We start from the raw sequence: 24,595 nt of genomic DNA, 5'->3' as shown, positions 1-24,595 counted from the left end.
TCGACAGAAAAACAGGTTGCTCAAGTACGTAGTGGTGTCGAAGCCTTTGACCTCATTCCTGAATGGCTTCTGCTATTCGACGATTATGTTGTTTCGATCGGTTTTGAAATTTCATTAGACAGTGTAGCATAGCGTGCGTTCTTTTTCTTTGCCGGTGTTTCTAAATGTAATATGAATAATCTCTACGGACCACGAACATTATTCCCACAGAATTAAAAAAAAAAACAATCGTTAGAGTGGCTAAGAGAGAGAATTTTGGGCTGCTAATATGTCGGTCGTTAGGTTCAAATCCTCGCGGCATAATGGGAGTTTTTCTTTTCTTTCTTTGTAATTTTTCTCTCCACTGATTTTGGCAGGCAGCGGCGTACATCAAAACAACCAGGGGGAGTAAGCCCATAACAGCTATCGCTATAAAAGAAAATGCGCGCCGAGTCCCCCGGCCTCAGGATAACAAAGGCTTCAGTGATGATCATCACCGACGTTTATTACAGCCGATGGTCGATTACCCTTCGCGTGCACATCAATATACATCGCCCAACATCTAGGCTCCGCGTCTACATCTACGTCGACCAGAACGCTTCGACGACACGAGCAAGGCGCCTCCGGAGGCGTCGTGACCTGCCCGCAGACACACGTCGTCCCGTGATTGCGAGTCAAAACACACACCATTCGAAATGAAAGGCGCAGTGACTTAGTCGAGTGTCTGCTCCAGCTGAAGCCAAAGCGACAGGCATAAGCACATTGATTCGCTCGCGGCGGCCCAGCCTTGGGTAAGGTCACGATGCCGTCGATGCTGACGACAAGCGCACGCCTTTCAATGTTCGCGCGGGCCAGACCACGCGTTGTGGGGCCAAGGATGATCGGCGAGGAGCTCCCTAACCTTGCCGGTGGTGACGCCGAAGGAATCGTATTCGCCTGCTTGTGAAATGTCGCTTCTCTCTCTCTCTCTCTTTCCTCGCTACTTTTATTTTTCGTTTCTTTTTTCTTCCATCGTCGTGGTCCCAGCTTCTCCACAGGCTGTCGTTAAACGGTTGCTTCATTTTTTTTTTTTTCGTCGTGCCATGTCCTTTCCTTCCCCCGTCTACGCGATTCCTTTTTTTTTTCTTTTCTCTATCCGCGTCTTCGACTTAGATCACGTCCGCCGTGCGAACGGCAGCCACTGTCGTTGTCGCCGCCTTGGCAAGAGTGGGCCACCGCACTCCGAGCGTGCGCGAAAAAGGTGAGCCACTATTCTTGCTGTTCGCTCGCCCGGCGGCCCCGAACTTACATTGGTTACGTAGAGCTTAGTTGCGCGCGCTAGTGCAGCGCGGCTGGGCGGTTTATCTATGAGTTCGTGTTACGTTACAACGCGTTACTTCACCGATATCGCATGACTGAATCGCATGCCTTGCAAACGGCCGCTGGCGAACATAAAAGACAGAGGGAGGCAAGAAGGGGGATCACAAGGCGCGCTACCAACTGGCCTGACAAAATGTTTTCGACAAGCCTTTCAAATCGCTCGAACACGGCTCGACAGGGAACACATCGACACTGACAGCAGAGTGTACACTGCGCCACCTGAGCAACTTTGCAGGGGAATATTAGCTTACTGGACAATTGCACTTCCCTTCAATGCAGTGGTAAGTCGGCGACGCAATCTATATGTTCCTGGTATGTTTGAAGACCCTCAGTTTTACAAGGATTGCTTTCCCGTGGTCCCTATGGATTTGAAAAGTTTTGCCAGTCGCGGCACTAGAGAACATTTCTCACTTCTTTTACAAGATTTTGAGGCGGTTAATATTTATTCGACAAGTCTACAACTTACAAGTGCAGTAAGATGTTTGAATTTCATACAACGATACTTAACTGCACTAGATGTAACTCACCTTGTTAAGTGTTTTACTTTAATTATTTTTGTATCCTTTGCTGATTAAATGACAAGAGAAAGAACACAGACGGATAAATTATTGATCGTGAACTCGCAAGTGCTTCGCTTACATAATCACTGCGGTTAAGACGCAGGGGTGCGTTCACGACTGTGACTACTGCAAACATTTTTCAGCGTTCTTCCTGTAAGGCAAGCCTTTACGGAAGCCCACTTTCGGAATGTAAAATTCGAATATAGGAAGAATGTCTTGTTGGGGAAGTTAAGTTGACGCAAGTTTCGTGTATTTTAAGCAAACTTCACATAAATGTCGTTTTAGATCAGTCCGTCAGTGCAGTTATCGAGCGCATATCTGATCTTTGTCATTTACACCTGTCACTGCTACGCTAGTGCAAATATCCATCTATGTGAACAGCTGTACTGCAGCAACTAGGTATGAAAAATAACCCACTGCATTTTTAAGTGTTTTCCGACAGCTAAAATAAATAATGCGTTTTCTCTCTTTTCAAGGCACGGTCGTCTCAGTTGCCGTCATACAAGGATGACCAACGGATTACGTGTGCCAGCCAAATAAAATAGGTCCCACGAGTATACGCCGCAAAAAAAGAAGAACGTTTGAGAACTTCAGTGTCGCGTACGTCTCCGACCGTAAACAATGCCTGCACCTGTGAGCAACACCAACGGAATCTACAATGACGAATCTAAGTACTTTGTGTTCAGAAATCTCCACTACGTTCCTATAGTCGGCTTCGTGAGCTCTCTTCTCGCCATGCTCGTCCCTTACGCCATCAGTGTTTACCTCGGGGACACGCCTGCGATTCTACCGTTCATAAGGTAAGGAGTCACAGCCATACGAAGACAAGAAAAGCGCAAGGAAAAGTTACCGTTTCTTTTTCTTAAATTGAAGTATAGAAATAAAAGAATAAGGGAGATGGAATAACAGCGGATGATAAGATAAATTGCCGCAGTTGGGAGGCGCAAAAAAAAAATAACCATATAACTCGTGCGATGCTCTACCAATTGAGCTTTAGCGGTGGTTGTCGCACCATTATATTTCTGGGGGTATTCGCGTATATGCACAATAAACCTGGCCCTGAGAGTGGTAGCCAGCGCCACTCGTAGCTAGGGCGACGGATGTTGCGAGCCCCTTTTAACCACAGGCATCGTGAAGTACGGCAATTTTAGGAGCAGCCGATTGGCCAATAAACCCTCATGTGCTACCTGAAGATATCAAATATTTCAGAGTCGAGGAGGTCTGAATAAAAAATTGAAATAAATAATCAGGTTTAACGTCCCATAACAAGACACAGAGACGACATAGTGGATCAAGAGCTCACGAAACATTTTTGACAACATGGGGTTCTTTAACGTGCTCACAAAGCACGGCACACGACGAGTGCTCTTGTAAACCGACTCTACCGGAATGCAACCACTTCGGTCAGCAGTCGAACCGGCGACCTCATTCTGGGCAGCAAAGCGCCATAGCCACTGCTCTATCGCGGCATCCAACAAGACAGTGAAGTCGAGAATATGGCGGAAGCCCGTCTGGTCGGGATGATGCACACCTCAAAAGAAGAGCTCGGGACACCGACTAAAATGGTTTAAAATATATTTAGTTTCATAACGAACTTCACAACAAGACAGTGTATAAATGTGCTGTCTGATAATCAGTTACGTGGGATAAAAAAGGGATCTCCATGTATACGCACACGGAAACGTCAATTCGTGTAATGCTGGCCCATTTCCATCACCCTGACAATTTGTTGTCTCGTCGATTTGCGTCAGTGGTCTTGTTTTACTGATGGTGCATTTATCTGATAGGGCCTCCTTGCTACGGCGTCCAAGAAAAATCTTATTCCTTACTGTTAATCTAGGTTTCCAGTAGAAAGGTTAATCGGCGGCACAGCCAACTTATTCGTGGCGCAGCTAAGCTTTGTATCATGGAACGCAGACAGTCAGTGAGTTATGCGAGACAAAGGCTGTTAGTGTGACACCTGCATGCTCCCACGTGAAGAAATGAATACGATGACAGGAAAAGAACAAGGTTCGCTGCTTGGATAAGCTGACCGTTGCTGCATTGGTACAATTGTGTTGTTGGACGGTTTGCAATCGGTGCGGGGACGTAAAGGTAGTTTTGTAGCTTTAGCCTTGTCAGCAGCACTTAACTATAGAAGAAGGTAGTTGTTTTCAAGGATGGAGCTGTTCGTTGTGCGTTTTCATTCAGCGAGGAACATTTCTGCCACTAGGTATTGAAAAATATGGTAATGTGGAGAAGCGAAATGAACTATCGGGGAGAGAATTAACTGTGTAGCAGTAATTGCCTCAGAACACTTTCCTGTGCCATTTCGTTACAGTGATGCCGGGGGAGACCCACCGCAGAGTATAGTGTTTGGCTTGTTCCTAGGAGCGACTTCATTCACAGGTAAGGGATGCTCGACTCCGGACACTTCTATATTAATTGTAAGGCTCGTAGCTTCAATGTTGGAAAGTGTGCGGCAGGTTGCCTCAATGGCGCTTTTGCCAGCAATAACTGTCACGACGGCAGGAGCATTACGCTACGTAACGCACTAAAATATAGCATCGCTGCTGTTGGTTGACGACGCACATTTGTATTTCTGAAAGACGGTAAAAAATATGTAAGGATATCCAGAAAATCTATGAACGAAGACAGGGTAAGAGACAAATGCGCTGATATGACAAACGATGGCCCTGAAACTGTTAGTTTAATCGAAGGGAAACCACAAGCTTGTGTGCCGCGCAATCGAATAGCGCAGCTAACGCATCTAACGTAAGAAAAGGTCATGTGCAGCTCCAGAATATTGTACTCCTATATGTACTCCTACTTTGTCCAGAGTACTGTTAGTCTAGTATTCTTCAGAACACAGGATATGAGTTTGGCAAGGCCCGTCATATACAGGACGTGTGAGCTCGTGGTTTGCCTTCAAATATTGTAACAGTAGTGGCTCAAGTGCTTGTTGTGTCACTATTTTCGTTTCCGTGCTTTCCTTCTTTGTTTGCTTTCTTTTCCCCCTACATTTCGTGACATAGCATACTGACATGCCCACTCTACTCAACACTTGTCCCAAACTTGCGAGGTGAAAGTGGCCTGTGGCAATAACGCCAAAAGATCATTTAGCGATCTTCTATCACCCATTCATTTTATCACGTTTGACATGCGAGCAGTTTTGTAGAGAACGCTTGAACAAATAAAAATAAGCGAAATGATAAATACAGGAAAACCCAACATTGGTGGCAAAGGTGATCTGGCCATGGTAGGAATTTCGGTTCATGTCTGCAGCAGAAATTGAATAGTGGAAGTAAGCCATACCCTTTCGGTGTTTGCGTTCATGTGTTTTTTGACATTGGCCAGTGTCCTGTTGTACTAATAATGTACTTACTTTACCAGACGGTGTTCCATCGGACTTTTTATCACTGTTCGGTGTTCGTTTCTCTGCTGCTTAGTGTAATGACCTCCGGATTTTCCTAACTGGGCACCTCTCAAGTCCGCTTAATTACCACTCGACAAATAGCCGAAGCCATGCAACATCTCATTCAAGTTCGTTCCGTACTGGGCTAGCACAGTCAAGCGATTTATTTCTTTTGATTCAAATGTATTCTTAAAATTTTAAAGTTTAATTAAATTCCGTGATTTTACGTGCCAGAGAACCAAGGTCTGTTAATGTGGCACGGCGTAGTGCAGGACGCCGGATTAGTTTTGACTAGCTGTGGTTCTATAGCGTCTACCCCAATGCCCGGTAGAAAATACTTTTTTTTGCATTCTGCCCCGTTTGGATTGAGGCCGCCACGGCCGGGATTGATCCCACGAACTCGTTCTCAATAGTGCACCGTCATAGCCACTCAACTGCCGCAGCAGGTCATTCTTGCGATTCATCGCTTGGCACACGCGGATTCTTGTTTGCGACATAGGCGGGCGCCATTCTGGTTAATGACGAAGTGCCACAATGCAGAATGGGTGCGCCCTCGTCAAACATTACTTCCGCCCAGTCGACGTTTGGCTTACCTGCGTGGCAAATGTCCAACGTTCGTTTGTGCTCGCATGGAACGAAAAAGGCTGTGAACGTTCTTGGTACCGCTTTAGATAAGCCTTCTATGCTAAGAGTATATGAAAGGACGTACATGGATGTTTAGAGACGCATGCATGGAGAAAAAAACTTAATAGCTAGAAAAGAAAGATACAAAGAGCATTTATTTTACCCAAGGAAAGCATCCTCGTGCGTTCTTGAAAGGGACTTTTCAAGGACATCTTTTGACTGCACGTAATTACCTTGCAGGTGCGCCAGCCTGTTTTTTTTTTTTTCTCCTTGAGTAGTAGAGTGAGGAAATATCATACTCTACCCACATGGGGCTAAGTCTCGTCGCTGCACTGCGCATGAAGCAGTTCAAGATTTTAGCTTCGTTTCGGTGGCAAAGTCGAAGGTCTTGAGAGCAGCGTTGTTCGACGCCCGCACGAATGCCTCTCTTCTAACGGCCGTCTCTCCCGAAATCGGAGATAAGCCACTTCAAGGGGAGACCGTTATCTGGAGCAAACATCGCGCTCTTTATCACCGAGGGGCCACGTCTTGTACGTATCATTCATCTGAGGTCACTCGTACGCCATTGTATTAGGCCTTCGGTTTATGTAAATTTTCAAGCGCAGCTCCCACGTTGGCGTCTCCGTCGACCGATCGCGCTATTACGAGGACAGAAGGGATAATCCAGAAGCAAACAGCACCATAGACACGCACAGAGAAAGAGAAGGAGAAAGAGTGAAAGAAGGCTCATAGAAAAAAAAAAGAATCGAGCGATACTAAGAATGACATAAACTAATAATGAGATAATCTGAAATAAAAGCCTTCTGAAACAGAATATGCACCTATGGTTTGAATGAGAGTAGCCAGCACTCAATTGTAGGATAGCAATCTTGAGAAACCAGGAAAAGAGCACGAGTGAGTTACTCCGTCCCTCTATAGCGTTGCTTAGACATGACGAGGTGGCGTTACGTGCTGGACTCCTTTGTACGGTGTACAAATGTACGGCGCAGTCTCCGTATTACGGCAACACAGACTAGTTGTAAGTCAGCGTATGTCATGTGTACTGCGTGTCTCTGTTCCTGTGTTTTCAGAACTGCTTTCCCAGCAGTTGGACTGTCAGCCAACTCGCCCAGTTCAATGTTCTGATAGACTGTTCAATGCCAATTATGGTCGTCTCTGATAATAATATTGCTAATATCAAATCTTGCCCTCGTGCCTCCTGGTGATCGTGAATACTAACTCCTAAGTCGTCGTCCTAGCTTTTTCTTCAGCTATTGCTTCACCCTGAAATACATTCCTTGTGCTAGGACTTGAAATGTAGCGGCAAGGTCGATCAGATGTCCTCTGTTTATGCCCAATCGCACGAGCGGTCTCCAAAGCACGCGGCGGACATAAAGCAAAGTAAAAGACAGCGATTAACTTGCGTGTATTGGTTTTATGCTCCGATTTCTTCCGCGGCTTCTGCGGACAGTACTTACTGCTCCGCTTCAATGTCAATGACTGCTTCAGTGCCAGAGGAGGAGCAAACCGAATATTTTCGTTTTTAAAAACGCATATCTTCGTTAGTTAAGGTCCTCTTTATCTCGCGATATTTGCAAAAGTCTGTGAAGAAGGCCTTCGTATTCGGCTATCGTGATAGGCCCCGACCCAATCTTAGCAACCCCTCACGCACGCCAGCAACTTTGTTATCCAGGGACTTGGGACTGTATTGAAGCAGTAATTGGTAGATAGGACGAGCGTTTTGTAACTGCAGATCCCTTTCAACTTCAGCAGCGTCTCATCGTTTGTCGAGGACGGGCAGGCTGGGATAAATAGTCCTTACAAACTAAGTGCTTCGTAAAGCCAGCCTCTCGTCCTCCCTCTCGCTCTTCTCCCGGTTGCTGTCAAACAGAGACTGGAGGGAAACTGTTAGAAATGTAAAGGTACTGGAAGTTGGGCGCTATGCTTTATGAAACTGCAGCGCGCCCAACAAACGAGACACAAAGGAAAGGTAACGCACAAGCGTATGTGTGTTACCTTTGGCTTTGGGTCTCGTTTGCTGTGCACACTGCACTTTAATAATTAATGTTAGAAATGTGTTCCAGGTAGTCTTTCAGCTACCCTATACTGTTCCGCAGTGAACAGTGCACGCTAACGCCAATGCGATGTTGGTCATTTCAGGTATGATAGGGATGTACATGAAGTACCTGATGGTTCGGCAGCAGAACCGACACGCCCGTGACGCAATGGTGGACAGAGTGAATCATCTGAGCTGCGTAGCCGGCGTGATCGTCTGCATCGGAGGATTCATCGTAGCATTATCGCCTACAGGGCACCTGCGCAAGGACTGCACCTGGGTGAGGCAGGCGAGGATTGCACTGCGAGCGCATTGGCAAACGCCGCAGCGAACTGCTCAGGTCGCAGTTTAAGCAGTACGTGTCTCTAGGAGCTTGTGGCTTTTGCGTTTATAGCATGCCATTGAATATTCCTAAAAATTTAATTATAGGGTTTTACGTACCAAAAACATGATCTGATCATGAGGCACGCCATAGTGGAGGACTCCGGAAATTTGGACCACCTGGGGTTCTTTAACGTACACCTAAATCTAAATACACGGGTGTCATTTTCGCATTTCGCCCCCATGTAAATGCGGCTGCCGTGGCCGGGATTCGATCCCGCGACGTCGTGCTTAGCAGCCCAACACCGTAGCCGCTATGCAACCACGGCGTGTGAAAGAAAATTTGGTGCATTTCGGTCTGGATAGGAATCGAGCCCAGTGAATATTCCTCATTTCTTGTTCACTAAGAATCGAAACTGGGACAACGAAATCTTCAGCAGACTTTTAAACATAAGTAAGGAAACTAGTAGAACAAGTTATTTGAGGGGAGTTCAAATAGTAATTAATAATCTCAGCAAAATTATTACCTTAGCGTTCAAAGATTTCTGCGATGCGTCTTCTTTCAAACTTGTTCTCCCCCAGCATCATACAGCTTTGTGCGCATGCGCAGCATTTCTTTCTTTTTTTTTTTGCCGCTGATTGTTTCGTGTGGTTTAGTCGTGCTATCGAGCATTAGCTGACACTGTGTAAACAGGAGATAACTGCTACCTAACCTTCCTCCATGCTGTGTTTCTCATTACGACACTTTTCCTTGCATATCGGATGGAATACATATATACGTTCCGCATTAATGTGCACATACATAGAAGAGTTTATCATGTAGTGCATGTGATTGTCGTTTTACGGCAAATACCTCGATTCCTTCCTATATGCTCTGTACCAGAATTTATGGTCATAGACCCAATCGACATAAAACAAAATTGACTCTTTTAAGCAGAGCTGTGGAGCGTTCAGCAATCATGAAGGCTGTGCCTAGGTATAGTTTGGTTCTAAATATCTTGAGGACTCACTTAGTCAAGATAGTAAACTGGGCAAAACGTGTCCATTGGAAAAGACGTTTCCGATCTTGATATAAGCACCGGTGAATGGTTCACTAATTGAGGCTAGAGTAATCGAGATTTCGTGGTTTTGTACGTCCGTCAATGAAGGGCGAATAACTTGAGAGAATGATTGCCTTGCATTCTCCTTCCTTCACTCTTTGATCCTTTCTCAGCGGTTTGTTTCCTTGTGGACCGTACTTTCCATCTCTCATTACTTGCATCACGGGCCTACGCAGTACTGGCCCATGTTCGTACCGCACGTGATCGGTGCCATCATGATATTCGGCGTCGGATACACAACCACGGTGCTGCACATCTACCTCCAGTACCTGACGGATGCACGCTGGAAGACGTCGCCAGTGTTCTACAGCAGGGTGCTGCTATCCCTAGTCGGCATCATCGCCATGCTTATCAGTATCCTTTGCGAAAAATTGTCTCAATTTCCTCCGACGTATTAAGCGGTAAAGCAATACTAAGTGAAAGAACTCCAAAGTACAATACTGCCAGAGAGACGACCTATGAAGCATGAAAAAAAAAAACGAAAGCTCAAGAAAATCTACATATATGTAAATAGATAACAACGCAAGTATACAACACATGCATTGCTTGGAATCAGAATAAAATTCGACAAAAATATTGGGCATTGTTCATATATATTTAAAACATGTATGTGGGCATATAGTAAAATCTAACATAAATAAATATAATGCCATTAACAGGCAGTGATAACACTAATCGGAATGCATCAAGTAACCGCGCAAACAACGGACGAAGAAGGAAACAAACAGGACAGGCGCGGATCCGCTCCTGTCCTGTGTGTTTCCTTCTTCGGCCGTTGTCGTTTGCGCGGTTTCATAATGCACTCCAATATCGACCACCAACTAGCCCGCCTCTCCCTGTTAAAGATAACAATAAACCTGTACGCTATAAAATATTATAAACAATAATCAGCGACAATCTTAGAAATGGAGTAATTACACATCGTGTAAACAATAAAGGTGTACTCCGAACGATGAGATCACTCGTGCAACACGTAACTCTAACGATGAACATCTACATTTTTGTGTAATGCCAGGTTTAAGAACTATGGCGGCCTGGCACTGTCACAGTACCGCTTTAGCCAGCGATGTCTCAGAGTATCATGGAGCTACCTTGCTGCTATCTTAAATATTTCGTTCTTAGTGGTGCAGGAAATGTGCGAGCATAAAAATTTAACCAGAATCCAGCATATACAGCCTTCCACTTGACCTACTGAATTCACATTCTCTTTGAAGCTTATTCTTGGCAAATCAGAAGAAGTGTACTCGGTGTGATTCGTAAGCTTGCGAAACAATTGTAAGGATTATTTAATAATTATTAATATTTTCCATCAAAATCGGTTTACGTTCTAAAAGCAAGAGCTGATATTCAATGCGTTTTTGGTGGCCCCTTATGTCTTTTGCGGGGGATGGCTATCAGATCAATGATAGATTGTTAGGTAACCTCATTAAAACACATAAATGGGCTATTATCTTTTTCTTCCATGCTTTCATAAATAAGTGTGCTGTAAAAATTTGTGTCCATAATTTCAAACCCTTTCTAAGACTTACTTCATATGTTGCTATCTAAATAACGAATAAAAAGAGAAAGGCATGCTATGTGTATGACTTGAGCAATTTTTGTTGATGTTAGTGCAAGAACACGGGAAAAATGAAAGTCTAGCCTTTCCACAAGTGTTGTGACAAGTTATAACTCTGTTCTGAAAACCGGAGAAGTTCCCTGGAAACTTTAACACAAAAGCAGCAGCAGCGTCATCGCATCTTCTACTAAATGTATACGTCATCTGTGCATCTTGCTGTCTGAAAAACATTTTTTTTCATTTACTGTTATGCTGATCAGCAATAGAGATGAAGAATTTATCTCAATTTTCGAAGGGTTCCTTGACATTCTGCAACACCGCAGCAGGCCTCAACTGGCTTCTCTTTGACATGAGCCTAATGACACCGCCAAGTGGCCGAGGAAAAGTGGTAAGTAGCTTTTATATATTCATCTCTGTTCTCGCAAGGTCCTGATGACTGATTCTCACTAACAGCCTGGCTGTCTTGAGGTAGTTTTCCGGCACCGCAGTTAGCACGCGATTAGATTTTCAGTTCAAAGGGAAGCGACAAAATATAAAGGATTCGATTGTAACGTGGGAAAAACTGTGCATGGAAGGCCTGAATGCGCCGAATAAAAAAAGAAGACTCAATCCCAAAGATTTACGCTCGTAAATTCTGCAACATTAGGGTCTCACCTCACAGATATACGTTATGTTTGTTCCTACATTTACTCAGTGAAAAATAGTTAGCTTTCGGACTTTTCTATAAATGAACTGCTATCGGGAGAGAAGATATCACTGCAGCAACCATCTTTTTTTATTGAGGTTAAGTTAAGGCTTCTCAATCTGTACGTTAGTTAATTCTTTGTTTACCTCGATCTGAGGTCCCTATAAAATCTGAAAAAGAAAATGTACACCCAACGTCCGAATTAACGTAGGCGCCTAAAGTGGTAAACGTCACGTCAACGTTGCAAAAGTAAACTTCAGAACCAGTATAAACTGTGACTGCTGAATGTCTGACCACGATATACGACAGTTCTTTATTGCCTTATAGAGTTAAAACAATCGTTGTTGGCTTCTGAGGGTGTCGTTAGTTGAAGGGCGATTGTTTTAGATACCTCTCCGCGCGCATTCACCATGCGACCACGCATACTCGTCCATATGGAAAGCTTGTGGTGCATACGGAATACCTAAATCTTAGTTCCAACATGTGGGGCTGTCCCTTGAGCAAGAAGGCGAGTGGCTCTTCAGTCGGCCCTTTTCGGGGAGATGAGTGTACGCCTAGCGGACATCTATAGGATATAGTGTAGCTACGTATTGGCGGATATAGTCGTAGTGGCGTATTCAAAAATGTAACGGTTCGACCGAGTGGATACGTACATCTTGACTTCAGGTACGTAGCACACGATAAATGGGGACAAAAACAGAAAGTGAGAGAGAGAGAGAGATGCGGGCCCACTTTTCTCTCTCTTTCTCTCTCTCTCTTTTGTCTTTGTTTACCCTGCACTACGTGTCTAAGGTCATGACGTATTCAAACACGGCTTCCGCCCGCGTTCTGGTTGGCCCGCGACGAGCGACCGGAATCCGCCTCAGCGTGATCGGCTTGGCCACGACGTTTTGCGCTGAATTGACCGTAGCAGATAGTAATTTCGCTCACTCTCTCGACGGGCACGTTCAAGTGAGAATAAGCATGAACTTGTGTACACTACATTTACTCTGGGAGAGAGTGCGTGGGAAAGTTTAGAGGCCGCCACTTGAGGTACAGTCTTCTAGCAGGCTTCCTTGGGCTCTGTAAACGTTAAGATGGGTAAAAGGACCACCAAAATAAGTAAAAAGAGAGATGAGGATGGCGGTAACGAAATTGCATTTGAAGAGTATGTATTTGGCTGTAGACTTTGAGCACTTATTTTTTGGAACTCTGCAAGGCCGACAGTTCTTGCCAAACGGATAAGCCTTGAGTGCTCAATGGCCGCAATCCTTCATTTAGTGCATAATATGTCACTGGAGTCATTCATTAATATTCTAATTAGTAAAAAGTTGTTATTTATGAAATGGAGCAATGTGTTTCAGTATTTCATAATCGCGATTTTTATTCCTGCCTGTGTTTGTGACAATGCATTACTGTCTTAATTTTGTTTTAATCTTCTGTTACGCTTGAAAATATTAACGTATTGTACGTTCCCACATTGATGTTACTTTATTTTATGTATTCTTTACCTATTTCTGTGAACAATATAATACATTTTCCTCCAACTGTCCCCCCTGCGATAATGTCTTCGAGGCTACGTAGGTATTCTGTAAATAAATAAATAAATAAATAAATTTTAATGTCTGAAACAGCTACGAAACTCGATTAGTAGAGTTTATGGATTTGTCTAAGATCATTTGAACGGTCTGAAAGAGTCATTGCAGAGACGCTCGTCATGTAAACTTCGATCACAAAGATATGAAAATAGTCACTTTTGAGCGCGTGCAAAAGTAAGACACATAATGGCGGTCAAGCGAAAGAGTAGGAGAAATAAGAAAATGATCAAAACAATAAGCTTTTTTCTTTCTTTTTTTCTGCGTCCTTACTCGCTATAGTGCTCACACCGCGGCCTATCACGGTGAGCAGTTTTAAATTGACCCAATTTTCGTTCTGCTGGACGATTACAGTCAAAACTCTATGATACAATCACGTGGCTTATGCTAATCAAGGCGTGATGCAAACTTCAAAAAAGAAGGAGTCACGGCTCCAAATAAATTACGTGTACAATGCGCTCTGTTTCTCGATGATTCGAGCGTTCTACAGAACCGTGGGGGCACGATACGAATTCCTGATCCGCGGCAAGGTCTTTCACGGCCAACAAGCACCTCTGTGGCGTACAACTGCGAAGTCGGCGAATGACAACTTTGTTTTTCATGGTCGCAACGAAGACCTTCGCACTTCAAGAGCACTCCGCGGCGTGGGCGCTATGGAAACGTTGGGGGAGAAAAGAAACGAGTGCTATTTGTCTAACGCATTGCGGAACGGTCGGCTCGACTACGTCGAAAGAAGGGAAGTCTAGAAAGTAATCAATGACGGCTTCATTCGAAAACAGTTACCACGACAAACAGTGATACCTTTTCCTTCACTTGGCAGGTGTGGGCACATTTTCTTTTTCTTCTTACGGATCACAAGATTTCACACGAATGTTAAGAGATCCGGAGAAGCTCGTATCACCGAGACTCTACTCTAAATTGTTACCGTCACCCTGCACCGGTACTCGAAAGTATTTCTACTTTCAAAGCAGCCAGCTTGCTAACCTTCTTTTTTTTCCTTTTTTGACAACGAAATCTGCTTTCCGCCATGCGTGCTCGTTTCCCCATCTTCCTCCGTGTGAACGCGCCGCCGTGAGTGTAGCGAGAGCTCATTGCGATACAGTTATGACCTTTTTAAGATACGCGAGGAAAATTCCGACGTCAGTGGATAGATATTGTGCAGCCCCATCACGGGCGAACTGACGTTGGAGGGCGGAGGGGGGAAGGGAGGATAAGGCATCGAACAAGGAAGATGCGCTCGATTGCCGCGAGATTCTTACGTCACAGCCGCCAAATGGATGAGTTTTCTTCGACTGAAGCCTAAAGAGCGACGACTCAGCAAGCTCTAACCATAACATATAGGGCCACGCGCACTTATTGGCCTCGGTAATGCTGTTTACGGGGTGACATCATTGAAGTAGTTGTCAAGGAAAGAAAGGCTGAATTGGCCCTACATGCGCAGTAAGTGTGACGGCATCGCTGCATCGATGTACCCAAGGCGGCCAGCGGTATACGAACGCAAATAAATGGTCGTGATGAATATACAGAATGCGAAACATAAAACAAAGACGTGGACAATATAGACGACAGCACGAGAGCTGTTGAACGGAAACCAACTTACTAACTTCTTTTACAGCTCCAAATAAACGAGTAGATTTCAACCCGTGATAACAAGGATGATATGCGATGAAAAATGTCGTAGCTCTTTTCTTTTCGTTCTCGCTATTTTTTCTTTACTTCTGTTTTATCTTGGCTGACTCTTCAGGCGAACAGCTGTCGTTCCGCCTGGATTTGCATTTTGTCAATAACGCGTAATGCGTGCTGACATCAATATTTAGAAATCCATTTTTTAGTGGCACGAGCATCGAGTGACACTCTTGTTTCTTGGGCAGCACTTCCGGTTCACCTCCTGAGACGACCGGGGAGGAAATGCAAAATAAATCAGAAAAAAAATAGAAAAAGAAAAATAGTACAGTACAATATTCACGAGTTTCATTATAGATGTGACATCAGAGCATAAGTTTAGTTACAAGTTGATCGAGTTACTGAAGTGTCTAGTATAACTAGAATTCATTAGAAATCACTGATTATCGCAAGCCAAAGCACGGAATCGTAGACTTTAGAGACCGCCACGTGAGCACCACGTTGGCGAAATTCCTGGAAACGCGGAATTAGAAAGTGGAAGTAATGACGTCCCTAATGACGTCACACATAAGAAAGTGGCATGATATTTAACTGGCTAATTCACGAAACACAGTTGCCTCCGAGTTCTGTTCGTGCGTCGCATTCCCCTAAAGTTAACCTAAGAACACCAGCGCCGAGGTGGGGAGACACCTTTGTCAAATATTAGGGTCGTCTACCATTTTTCTTTTTTTTTTCGACTGTGCATCGAGATGTTTGGCTGCCAACACCGCAGTCACCTATATTAACGTGAGCTCTCATAAACGGGCGACGTTATTTACTTTGTGATGGCGCCAATGAAACGTACGCTGTCTAACAATATAATTTTGCAATGGCAACGCCTTTTTTTTTAAGAAATTAAATATTCCTCGGCATCTGAACAGACTTCCGCGAAATTGTATTATCTTCAGTTATATGAGGATGACGTAATGCGGGGGCAGGAAATAAGAGTCACGTGTTTTAATATACTTCACCGCATTTCATAAGCGGTGCTCGAGGGGAGGAATCGCCGGAAGTGTAGGAAAGGCCAGGTCTATTTGTTCAGTTAGCAGATTTTCTACACTCGAACCGAAGCTCGCTTATAGATGCAAATATTAATACCGAATGTGTTGAATGTCGCATTTCTGCGTGTACATGTTTCAGTTCTTACCACCCCAATACTACGATGAAATTCTGTGCCATCATCGGAGGTATAAATTACCCCATCGATAAATAGGAAGCGGAACACGCAAATGGTTTCGACAAGGCTTTTGTTGTTAAACACACATGTCTGTGATATTAATATTCCATCAGACGCTAAATGATCAATAGGAAAACTACACTTCCCATAAGTAATGAGTCACGATAAAATGCACAATCGCGAGGAATTGTTCTTAAAAACCGAATTTGGTGTCACTTCTCATGTTGCTGTCGACTGTGCAATAATGTTTTTCTTCAAGCAACGCTTTCTTTGACAATGCGCCTCTGAAGCCGTAATGCTCATTTTGGACAGTCGCATAATTTCGTTTTTTACAGCATGGCCAGATCGATAAAATTTTGTGTCATAAATACTTTGCAGGTTTTGGAGATGCTCACGCTGCGTCAATACTGTTAGTTAACTTACCTTCACGGATAAATTGGCAAGCAAATAACAACGTGCAGCAGAAAGCAATACAAAAAAGAAAATGACTCGCAGGCATAGAACATGCACATGACGTAATCAAATTTGTCCCGCAGGTTTTCTCTCGCCATGATTTTTTTTTCTTTTTTTTGCTATGCGCTGTTCATTGTAGAACTCTCCGCCAAGTTTACTTACTCGTAAGCGGTTGCATGCTTCAGGCCTGACACCTGTTGCAGTGTTCTACTTTGGTCTTTAGATTTGTCCTGTTGCTCTCCTTTCCTCTTTCCTTATTCCTTCCCTCCTTCCTATCTTCCATTTCTGTGTTGCTGTCACCTCCCTTCAGAAGAGTAGGCAGGCGTTGTGCCCCTTCCGGTGGCAGTTGCCAGCCTGCTCCTCGCTTTCCCTTTCCTGATACCTGTGTATATGTGTTCAAAACAAATAATAATAATAATAATAATAATAATAATAATAATAATAATAATAATAATAATAATAATAGCAGCAAACGAAATGTCTCTTCCTTTTCTCTACAGTACCCGCAAGGAATGCTGTGGGCGGTGTCAGCAGAGTGGGTCATGGCGTTCATCTTCCAGTCCTACGTACTGACATACATCCCGGACTTCCGCAAGGCGACATTTGTGCTCGACATAAATATCAGTGAAGTGCGCGCGAAAAAGGAATAGGAGTATACAGGCGTCATGTGCGTGCTCCTCGGGACTTCCGTTGCAAGCGTTTATGAGGGGCTACAAGGTGGCTCGTCGACGCCTGTTCTGACCATCGGCTGTATGAGTGTGGAGAATCTATTCGACCTCGCGAATTTATTCTACATCATTTTTTTTAGAAACGGACAACTGCTAGTGGCATCGCAATATTTTAAACAGCCCCTGCGTGCTTCTTTACGAAAATAAATACTCGGCATAGTGAAGAGTGTCTCTGGTGTGTGTTGTTTTGGTCTTAAAAAAAACTTTCCTCCTTCATATTTGTGTTTGTGCCCCACAAGTTAGAACGGGAGAGTCGTAGAGAGTAAGTAGAACGATTTATGATGGCAGTGTTGATGCGTTAAATGGCAGTGTATTGCCAAAGATGTGCGTGAAACTGTGGCTATTGTTAAGGCGACGTGACATGAGCGCTGGTGCTCCAAGAGGCAACGTACGAGATCAATTACGATGAACGTATATATGCACAAGGCAAACGATACTTATCGTACTACGAGTTTCAGGTGACTGGAGCGAAATATCTGCTTTAATCTTCGTGACGTAGCAAGCTCTGTCGTAGTTACTTGTGATGAAGCGCGCTGCTCCATTTTGAATTGATTCTAGCATACAACCTAAATAATTTTGGCGTGGAGACCCCACTCATGAAGCAAGTTCTAATTGTGGATGAGCAAAAGTCTGATATGCTAACTTACGAACTGTAGCAAGGGATTTACGCAAGTTCCGTCGGAGATAACCCACGAGTCACGAGTCGTACAGGAGCAGGAGTGCCTTTCGAGCCCGTTCACCAAGGTTACACAGAGCGTGGTACGTAATGCCATCTGGCCGTGGCGCTGAAGAACGAATAGACAAAGCAAGCGCAGCCTCTAGTTCGTCCAGAGCAAAATGACACTCCATACAGGGTTCAGGTCAAAATGGTGAGTGGTCGGGAGCATGCGTTCCAGTGAAACTTGCTTCATCGGCAATATGCCTACAGAAGGATTCTGAGGCTTCCATCTGTTTGCATTGTAGGTAAACAGCCAGGGAATTAAATGCGTGTCGCTATTCAGGGGTTGCATGGTGGCTTTCTCCATATAAGAGGCAAAGGCTTCCGGGGATCCAGAGACTCGTATAAAGACATCCATCATTGTGGAGCTAGCTTGTTGATACGACGTTGTATTTTCACCTGTGTGCGTCTGGCCAGTCTCACATCATGAATGCGCTTTGTGCGCCTGTATCTCCGTTCCGCACGGCTGCGAACTGCCTGAAGTTTTGCTAATTCGATGTGGAATTTGGGGCGACAATTTTGAGATGAGGCGACAACGAGGCCACGCGCTCGCATGCTTTCGAAAAATCTAAGAACACATAGTAGGTTGGCTGTTTGTTATTCACGTTGGAGTGTAATTCTGTTGTAAATATGAGCAATTGAGCTTCACAAGATAAGCTCTTTCTGATTCCATGCTGGTTAAAATAAAAAAAGTCGTTCGATGTTAAATGGCCGTAGATATGCGATGTTATGATATGTTTCAGTAGTTTACAGCAGATGCATGTTAATGAGATGGGACGGTAATCCCATGGAAAGTGCTTGTTATCCCCCTTGAATACAAGGATAACGTTTGCGATTTTCCAGTCCAAAGGTAGTTCGCCCAATGACAAGCATTGCCTAAAGATTTGGCACAAATTTTGGCGTGAAATTGCACTGATATGTTTAGTATTCTTGAATTAATATTGTCAGTACGGAAGATATTGCTAATTTGATATTTATTAAAGAAGAAATGCCATCCGCTGTAATTTCTATTGGTTCATAAAAGAATATTAAAAGTCAGGGACTAGGGGAACAGTAGAACAGTATTCCTGCATAAAAACAGATGCGAAAGAATTGTTAGACGCCACAAGACATTCGGCGTCAGACAAAGGGCTTTCATCATCGTCAGGCAGCGCAATATTGCGGTATCTGATGATATCAATTGCCACAATTTTCTGGGGTTATTAACTAGGAGAAACGGCAGGTCACGTGAAAATGGTTGTTTTTGGCTGCGCACAGCTATCTGCAGGAATATTTTGGAAAATCACTGTGGGCTGCCCAAGATGAGGCTTGATTGTCCCTTCTGCTGCCCTATACATACGCTTCTTCTTTTTTCCTAATGTTCAAAGCTGTTTCGTAAACCAATGATTAGACCACTCATTTGTAATTCAGATTTTTGACACATAAATTTCTATCAGTGTTGTTTATGTTTGCTTAAAAACTTCCCAGCTGTCGTTCGCCGATCTAAAGTTAAGATGTGGTTGAAATTCTTCAGTAAAAAAGATAACTAATTCCCCATTAATTTTGTTGTAGTCGGCCCTATTGTAATCTCTAATGCTTTTAGTGTAACCGCATAGAAGGTTAGTAGAATATATAGTTTAATTGAAGGAATTTGGGATGACTTAAGCCATCAATGTATGCAATAGGCCCGGCGGTTCCGGGGTGGTGTTTAATACTATATCTAAGATGTTGGGACCGCAAGTGGTTTGATCGACTATATGAGTTAGATTTTAATCTAGTGTTAAGCTTTTGAATTCAGCAGAGAAACGGCAGGATGATGACAAATTTGGCCAACCAATTAGTGAAAAATTAAAGTCGCCCAGGAGATAAACGATAGCCGTGGAACGTCGTTGAGTAGCAGAGGTTATGCTTTCACGCAGTGCATCAAGAAACGAGTGGTCAGCGTCGAGTGGCCGGTAACGAGTACCCACTGGAACACGGATAGAGGTAGCGCATGCGACCCAGACTATTTTATCGGTTGAACTTGTGTCAACAAAAAAAAAAAAGTTGGACTGCAGCTTTTCATTTATAGCAGTCAGAACACTTCCACCACTCTTGCAACTGTATACGGTCGTGCCTGTAACTGTTCCATTTGTTGGTGTTGGGAAGTTCTTCATTAGTGATATTATAGTGCGAAATCAAGTTTCGGTTCAAGCTACGATAACGGGATCACTATCTTCCAGACAGACACTCAATGCGTCGCGCTTCTTTAGTAGGCTGCGATCGCATGTTCGTAAGATAACGACAGCGGGGACGTTAAAGAAGATGGCGATTCCTTAGTACCAGCACATGTTGCCTTTTCCTTTTTAGCTACGGGAGTGACGGCTCAAATGTGTGAGTATCGTGGTTATAAACATAAGTGTTGTCATTATTACGAATCTTATCTGTTGTAAGTTTGAAAGGCTGTTTTCTTGTTTTGGCGAAGTCAACCAATTTTTTTCCTACCTTGCCTCGTGGATAATGAAAAATTTTCGCGTATCAACCACTCTGTAGCTTTTAGCTTGTGCGCAAGTGCGAGGATCGTCTACTTGTCCTCAAAAAGGGTCAATCGTGCTATGACGGGCCGACGTTTCTCATAAGAAAAGCGTCCCAATCTACGCCCGATCTGAAGCTATGCGTTCACCGTGGTAAGGCCAAGCTGTTCAGGGCAAAACTTTATTATATTTTTTCAGATACAGCCCAGTTCTCGCCTTGCTCATTATCAATACCAAAAAGTAGTAAATTACATCACCGCATTATGTTTTCCGTATCATCATATTTCGAACTGAGCGAATGAAGGTGATCGCATAAATTGTTTAACTCGTTGTTGTGGCGCCGAGTTTTGAACAATAACCGATAGATGGAACTGTGCCTTCGAGTGCATTTATTCTTCCAGCAAAGTAATTCACTCTGGCATCTGTGGCTACCTGCCGTTCCCTGACACCTTTCAGCTCATTTAGGTTATCTGACTGTCCCTCTTCAAGACTGCGCACAGTCACAAGAACGGAAGCAAGCGTTGGCACGATAACATTAGTTTCAGGACGCGGATTGTGTTCCCCATCCCCAGAAAGCAGAATCAACCAGCTACTTATGGAAGAACATACCCTCGATAAGAGTGATGTCGCCAAACACAATTTAACTTAAAGCGTTTTGAGGGGAACGACACCGTAGCGACGCTGTAGTTAAATCTTAATACATGAAGTGCCAAGGTGGTAACTTGCCTGTAGACACAGCTGCGGTAAGTGCCCCATTCCAGCGGTGGTGTCGGGCCCAAAGCCAGCCGCCACCGGCCGATGCTTATGTCCGGTGCAGGATCCACGTTGCCAGCCCATCCCATGGAAGTGTTCCGAGTCTAGCGGGTTGAACGGGTATTCAGAAGGCGACGAGAGTAGAGCACTTGATTGCGGACGCCAGTATCCAGTGGACGAAGAACGGACGCCACATAATATGGCAACCCGTACATACAGCAGCCCTAAGTACCCCATTTTGGCGGTGCCGTCGTGCTCTTATATATATATATATATATATATATATATATATATATATATATACTTTTCATCTAATCAAAATATTGGAGAAGTTGAATAATTAGTTAAAGCTAATTAATTATGTATTTAGGCCGAATGCAACAATGCTCTGAGGATCTCCAAGCGACGGCAAACACCATTACCTCGGATCTGTACAGCTACGTGGCATTTGTATATATTAAAATTTTGGTGATGACAGTCGGGACACTGTATGTGGACGTACTTGCACTCTGGTAGAAGCCACGACCAACGGTTCAAAGGAAAGTGACAGAAGTCAATGCAGGGAAGACCGCTTGTGGAAAGCGTGACAAGATCACTTGCGTGTGATCGATGCAACGATGCTTGCGTCCCGCCAGGCCCAGAACGTAATCGATGGACAGTCAAGGACTTACGATAAATACGAAAGAGCTATTATGACTGCGTTCCAATACTGTTCCAATGTTCGCCGCCATCGAAGTTCGGCTGCCGAGGGCGAGATTTGATCCCACGACCTCATGCTTAGCAGAGCAACGCGATAGCCGCTAAGCCACCACGGCGGGTCAGCATCGAAGTCAAGAACGATGCAGGTTGCTTTCCGGTCCAAACAAGATGGCAGCTGAGCAGGACGCTTGGAAACTCGACGGGGAGTTCGACTGCGCACAAGAAAACGTAGACATGCTTTCCTATGTCCTTAATGCAAGTCACGTCTTGTTACAAAGCAACGTTTTCTTTGCCTCTTCTCGAGACTTTCCGGGCGCTGTGACGGTCTTGCCGCGCGTGCCGTTGGGTTTCTTGGAACACCACCAGATGGCGCTCGCCTCCGCGCGTCGCTGCCGGCGCCGCCGCGGTTCGGTATGCGTAGTTTGTGCGTATGACACGTGATGTGCTTGCTTTCCTTTGCGACAAAAAGAACATGCAGCTGCTGGGCTGCGGTGATTGCGAGCTGGGCTGTGATAGCGTAACCATTACAATCATCCATAGCTCGCGTCTCAACAGCTTGCTGGTCACGTATGGAGTAGTCACGTATGGAGTAGAAAGAAGCGTCGCGCGGTACAGGAGCGTCTTCGCTACGCAGCGAAAAGTGGTGGAGACAGCGAATGTATGTATACAATGTCTACGTACAATTTTATAATAATTAATCGAATTATGTACAGCCCCGTAAGTCACTTTAAGTTTAACACTTGTGCCACGATGCGATGTGCCATGTGCGGCAACGATAATGCTCAACCCTCTCGTAGATTATGAACGATGGCGCACAACAACGCTTCAAACAAACACGTCTTCCTGTGTGTTCCGTGGACTACGCAGACAAGCAGCAGCGATGAATTTAGGGGGGCGTTCTTGTTGGATAGTGGGTTTACACTTCAAGCAAGGTTAAAACTGCGCGAAAAAAAAAAAGAAAACAATGACAAGCGGAAGCGTGGTGTGTTGTGTATTCCTGCTGCTTGTCTTCGTTTTTTTTTTCCTCGCAGTTTTAACCTTCCTTCAAGCCGTGGTGCACGCAAGGTAACGTTTAACATCAACTCACCACTCTCGCATTGGACTAAACGCTGAAGAAATGACACATTCGTCGCCAACGTCACCGCCAAGTATCGTCAGTCAATGCAATCAGCATACAAAGCCTCGCTTCCATCGATTCCCACAGTGCGTGGGATCCGCAAATGTTATTTAATAGTTGGCAGACGCAAAGCGTCAAAACAAAAAAGCAATGTGCTGGAGTTTTTCTTGTCCCCGTGAGGTGGCGTCCCGTCGCAGAAGCGTCTTCCAGATGGTTCGAACGCGTTCCATTACTTGGGCTCGAAGCTGTCTTGGCTGTCTCCTTGTAGAATGTCTCCGATGCTGGCCAGAAGTCCAACACATACAGTAATATTGTGACGATCGCAGTGTATGACGATGGTTGCAGTAATGATCCTGGTTAACACGGCGCCTGGAAAGAGAAAATGAGAATGATTAATTTTACAATAGGAGAGCGTTCTCCTGTCTGTTTCTATTCACCTTTCTTTTTAAAGTCCGGCCTGCAGCGGTGGTAATGTCTGATGTGCGGCTGCAATCAGGCTTAATTAAACCAAACATTCGAGACAAATTTATAGCGCTTTGACATTAGTAAACACGGCATGTAAGAAGCAAACAATGAATGTTTTGGAAGGAAGAAGCACTTGGCTATAGCGTAATTCAAGGCACCCCAATCAAGATTGTTCAGCACCCTCCTCACGAAATAAAGAAAAGAAAAATGAATAAGGGCGCTTATGGTTTGTGCAGGTAAAATATAATGGTGACCTTAAAATTTGCGGAAACCAACTCGTCCACCCTTTGTCCTAAACTTCGCTTAAAAATCTGAGATAGTGCAATAAAATGTCGGCTCTTCTCGGTTTCCTATTTGTCGTTTGTAATCACTTTTTTATTCTAGGAACCCGTCGCAATCTTTCGTTCAAAATTTCTGGTTTGTATGCCACGTCTAGTGATGAAACCTAAAGCAGTTTTTTTTTTTATGATCCATAGTGAAAAACCATTTTTTTTTTTTTTGTAGAGAATTGCTTGTACATAGCTCGATAGTAATAACGAAGGCAGCAAAAAAGTTTCATCGTTTACTGAAGAGAAAATTGTCTTTGTCTGTTGCGGTTCTTGTCACTCATTCAGTGCTGAGATCTTGCGAAATTCGGCTACCGAGGGGCATACTATTTCGACATAAAAAAAGATCATGCATTGGGGGCATAGTAAAGATCCCCTGGTGGTCAAAATTAATCCGGAGTCCCCCACTACCGCATGCCTCATAATCGAATAGTGCTTTTGGCCTGTAAAACCCCAGAATTCGATTCCGCATCGAAACTAAATCCACGCGAATGAGTAAGAAGAAAATGCGAAAGAAAAACTGCAAAGGCAAAAAGGAAATATATCAGCGGAGCAAAACATCAACATAACCTTGGCATACCTTCCTATGTACTATGCACGTAGCCGTAGCGCGATGTATCTGCAAAACATGAACGTCCAATCACACTGTGCCTTATAAGAACAGCTGTTCAGTCACGACACCAAAGAAAAAAAAAGAACACAAAATAATGTCTCGGAATCGAGCAGCGACGTTCTCGAGGCCATCTATCCACCGCGCGATCCATTCAGCTGTCCATGCATGCAGCCAACAACAACTGCGACCGCAGACGCCGGCGT

General features: G+C 44.3%; 1 protein-coding gene across 3 annotated transcripts; it reads left to right on the top strand.

The window, feature by feature from the left end:
* The first annotated feature begins 749 nt into the window (after window positions 1-749).
* On the top strand, window positions 750-17,373 carry LOC126537547 (DNA damage-regulated autophagy modulator protein 1-like). Of its 3 annotated transcripts, none has more exons than XM_050184651.3 (7): window positions 750-1,219; window positions 2,375-2,698; window positions 4,219-4,286; window positions 8,056-8,231; window positions 9,549-9,726; window positions 11,257-11,318; window positions 16,982-17,373. In XM_050184651.3, exons 2-7 carry the CDS (start codon window positions 2,520-2,522, stop codon window positions 17,129-17,131), a joined length of 813 nt encoding a protein of 270 aa, XP_050040608.1. In that variant the 5' UTR covers window positions 750-1,219; window positions 2,375-2,519; the 3' UTR covers window positions 17,132-17,373. The 3 variants fall into 3 exon arrangements, with proteins under 3 accessions (XP_050040608.1, XP_050040607.1, XP_054930330.1); XM_050184650.3 differs by having other exon boundaries at window positions 753-1,219; window positions 11,254-11,318; XM_055074355.2 differs by lacking the exon at window positions 750-1,219 and adding an exon at window positions 1,245-1,619 and having other exon boundaries at window positions 11,254-11,318.
* Window positions 17,374-24,595: the final 7,222 nt, after the last annotated feature.

The sequence above is a fragment of the Dermacentor andersoni genome, chromosome 4 (genome assembly GCF_023375885.2).
Source record: "Dermacentor andersoni chromosome 4, qqDerAnde1_hic_scaffold, whole genome shotgun sequence".
In the NCBI taxonomy this organism is placed as follows: domain Eukaryota; kingdom Metazoa; phylum Arthropoda; class Arachnida; order Ixodida; family Ixodidae; genus Dermacentor; species Dermacentor andersoni.
The sequence above is the reverse complement of the archived record's forward strand: the minus strand, read 5'-3'. Positions and strand labels throughout refer to the sequence as shown.

Coding starts and splice junctions, on each gene's coding strand:
- LOC126537547 (XM_050184650.3), top strand. CDS start 2,520: ATGCCTGCACCTGTGAGCAACACCAACGGAATCTACAATGACGAATCT. Junction 4,287..8,055: donor AGGAGCGACTTCATTCACAG/GTAAGGGATGCT, acceptor TGGTCATTTCAG/GTATGATAGGGATGTACATG. Junction 8,232..9,548: donor TGCGCAAGGACTGCACCTGG/GTGAGGCAGGCG, acceptor GGGCCTACGCAG/TACTGGCCCATGTTCGTACC.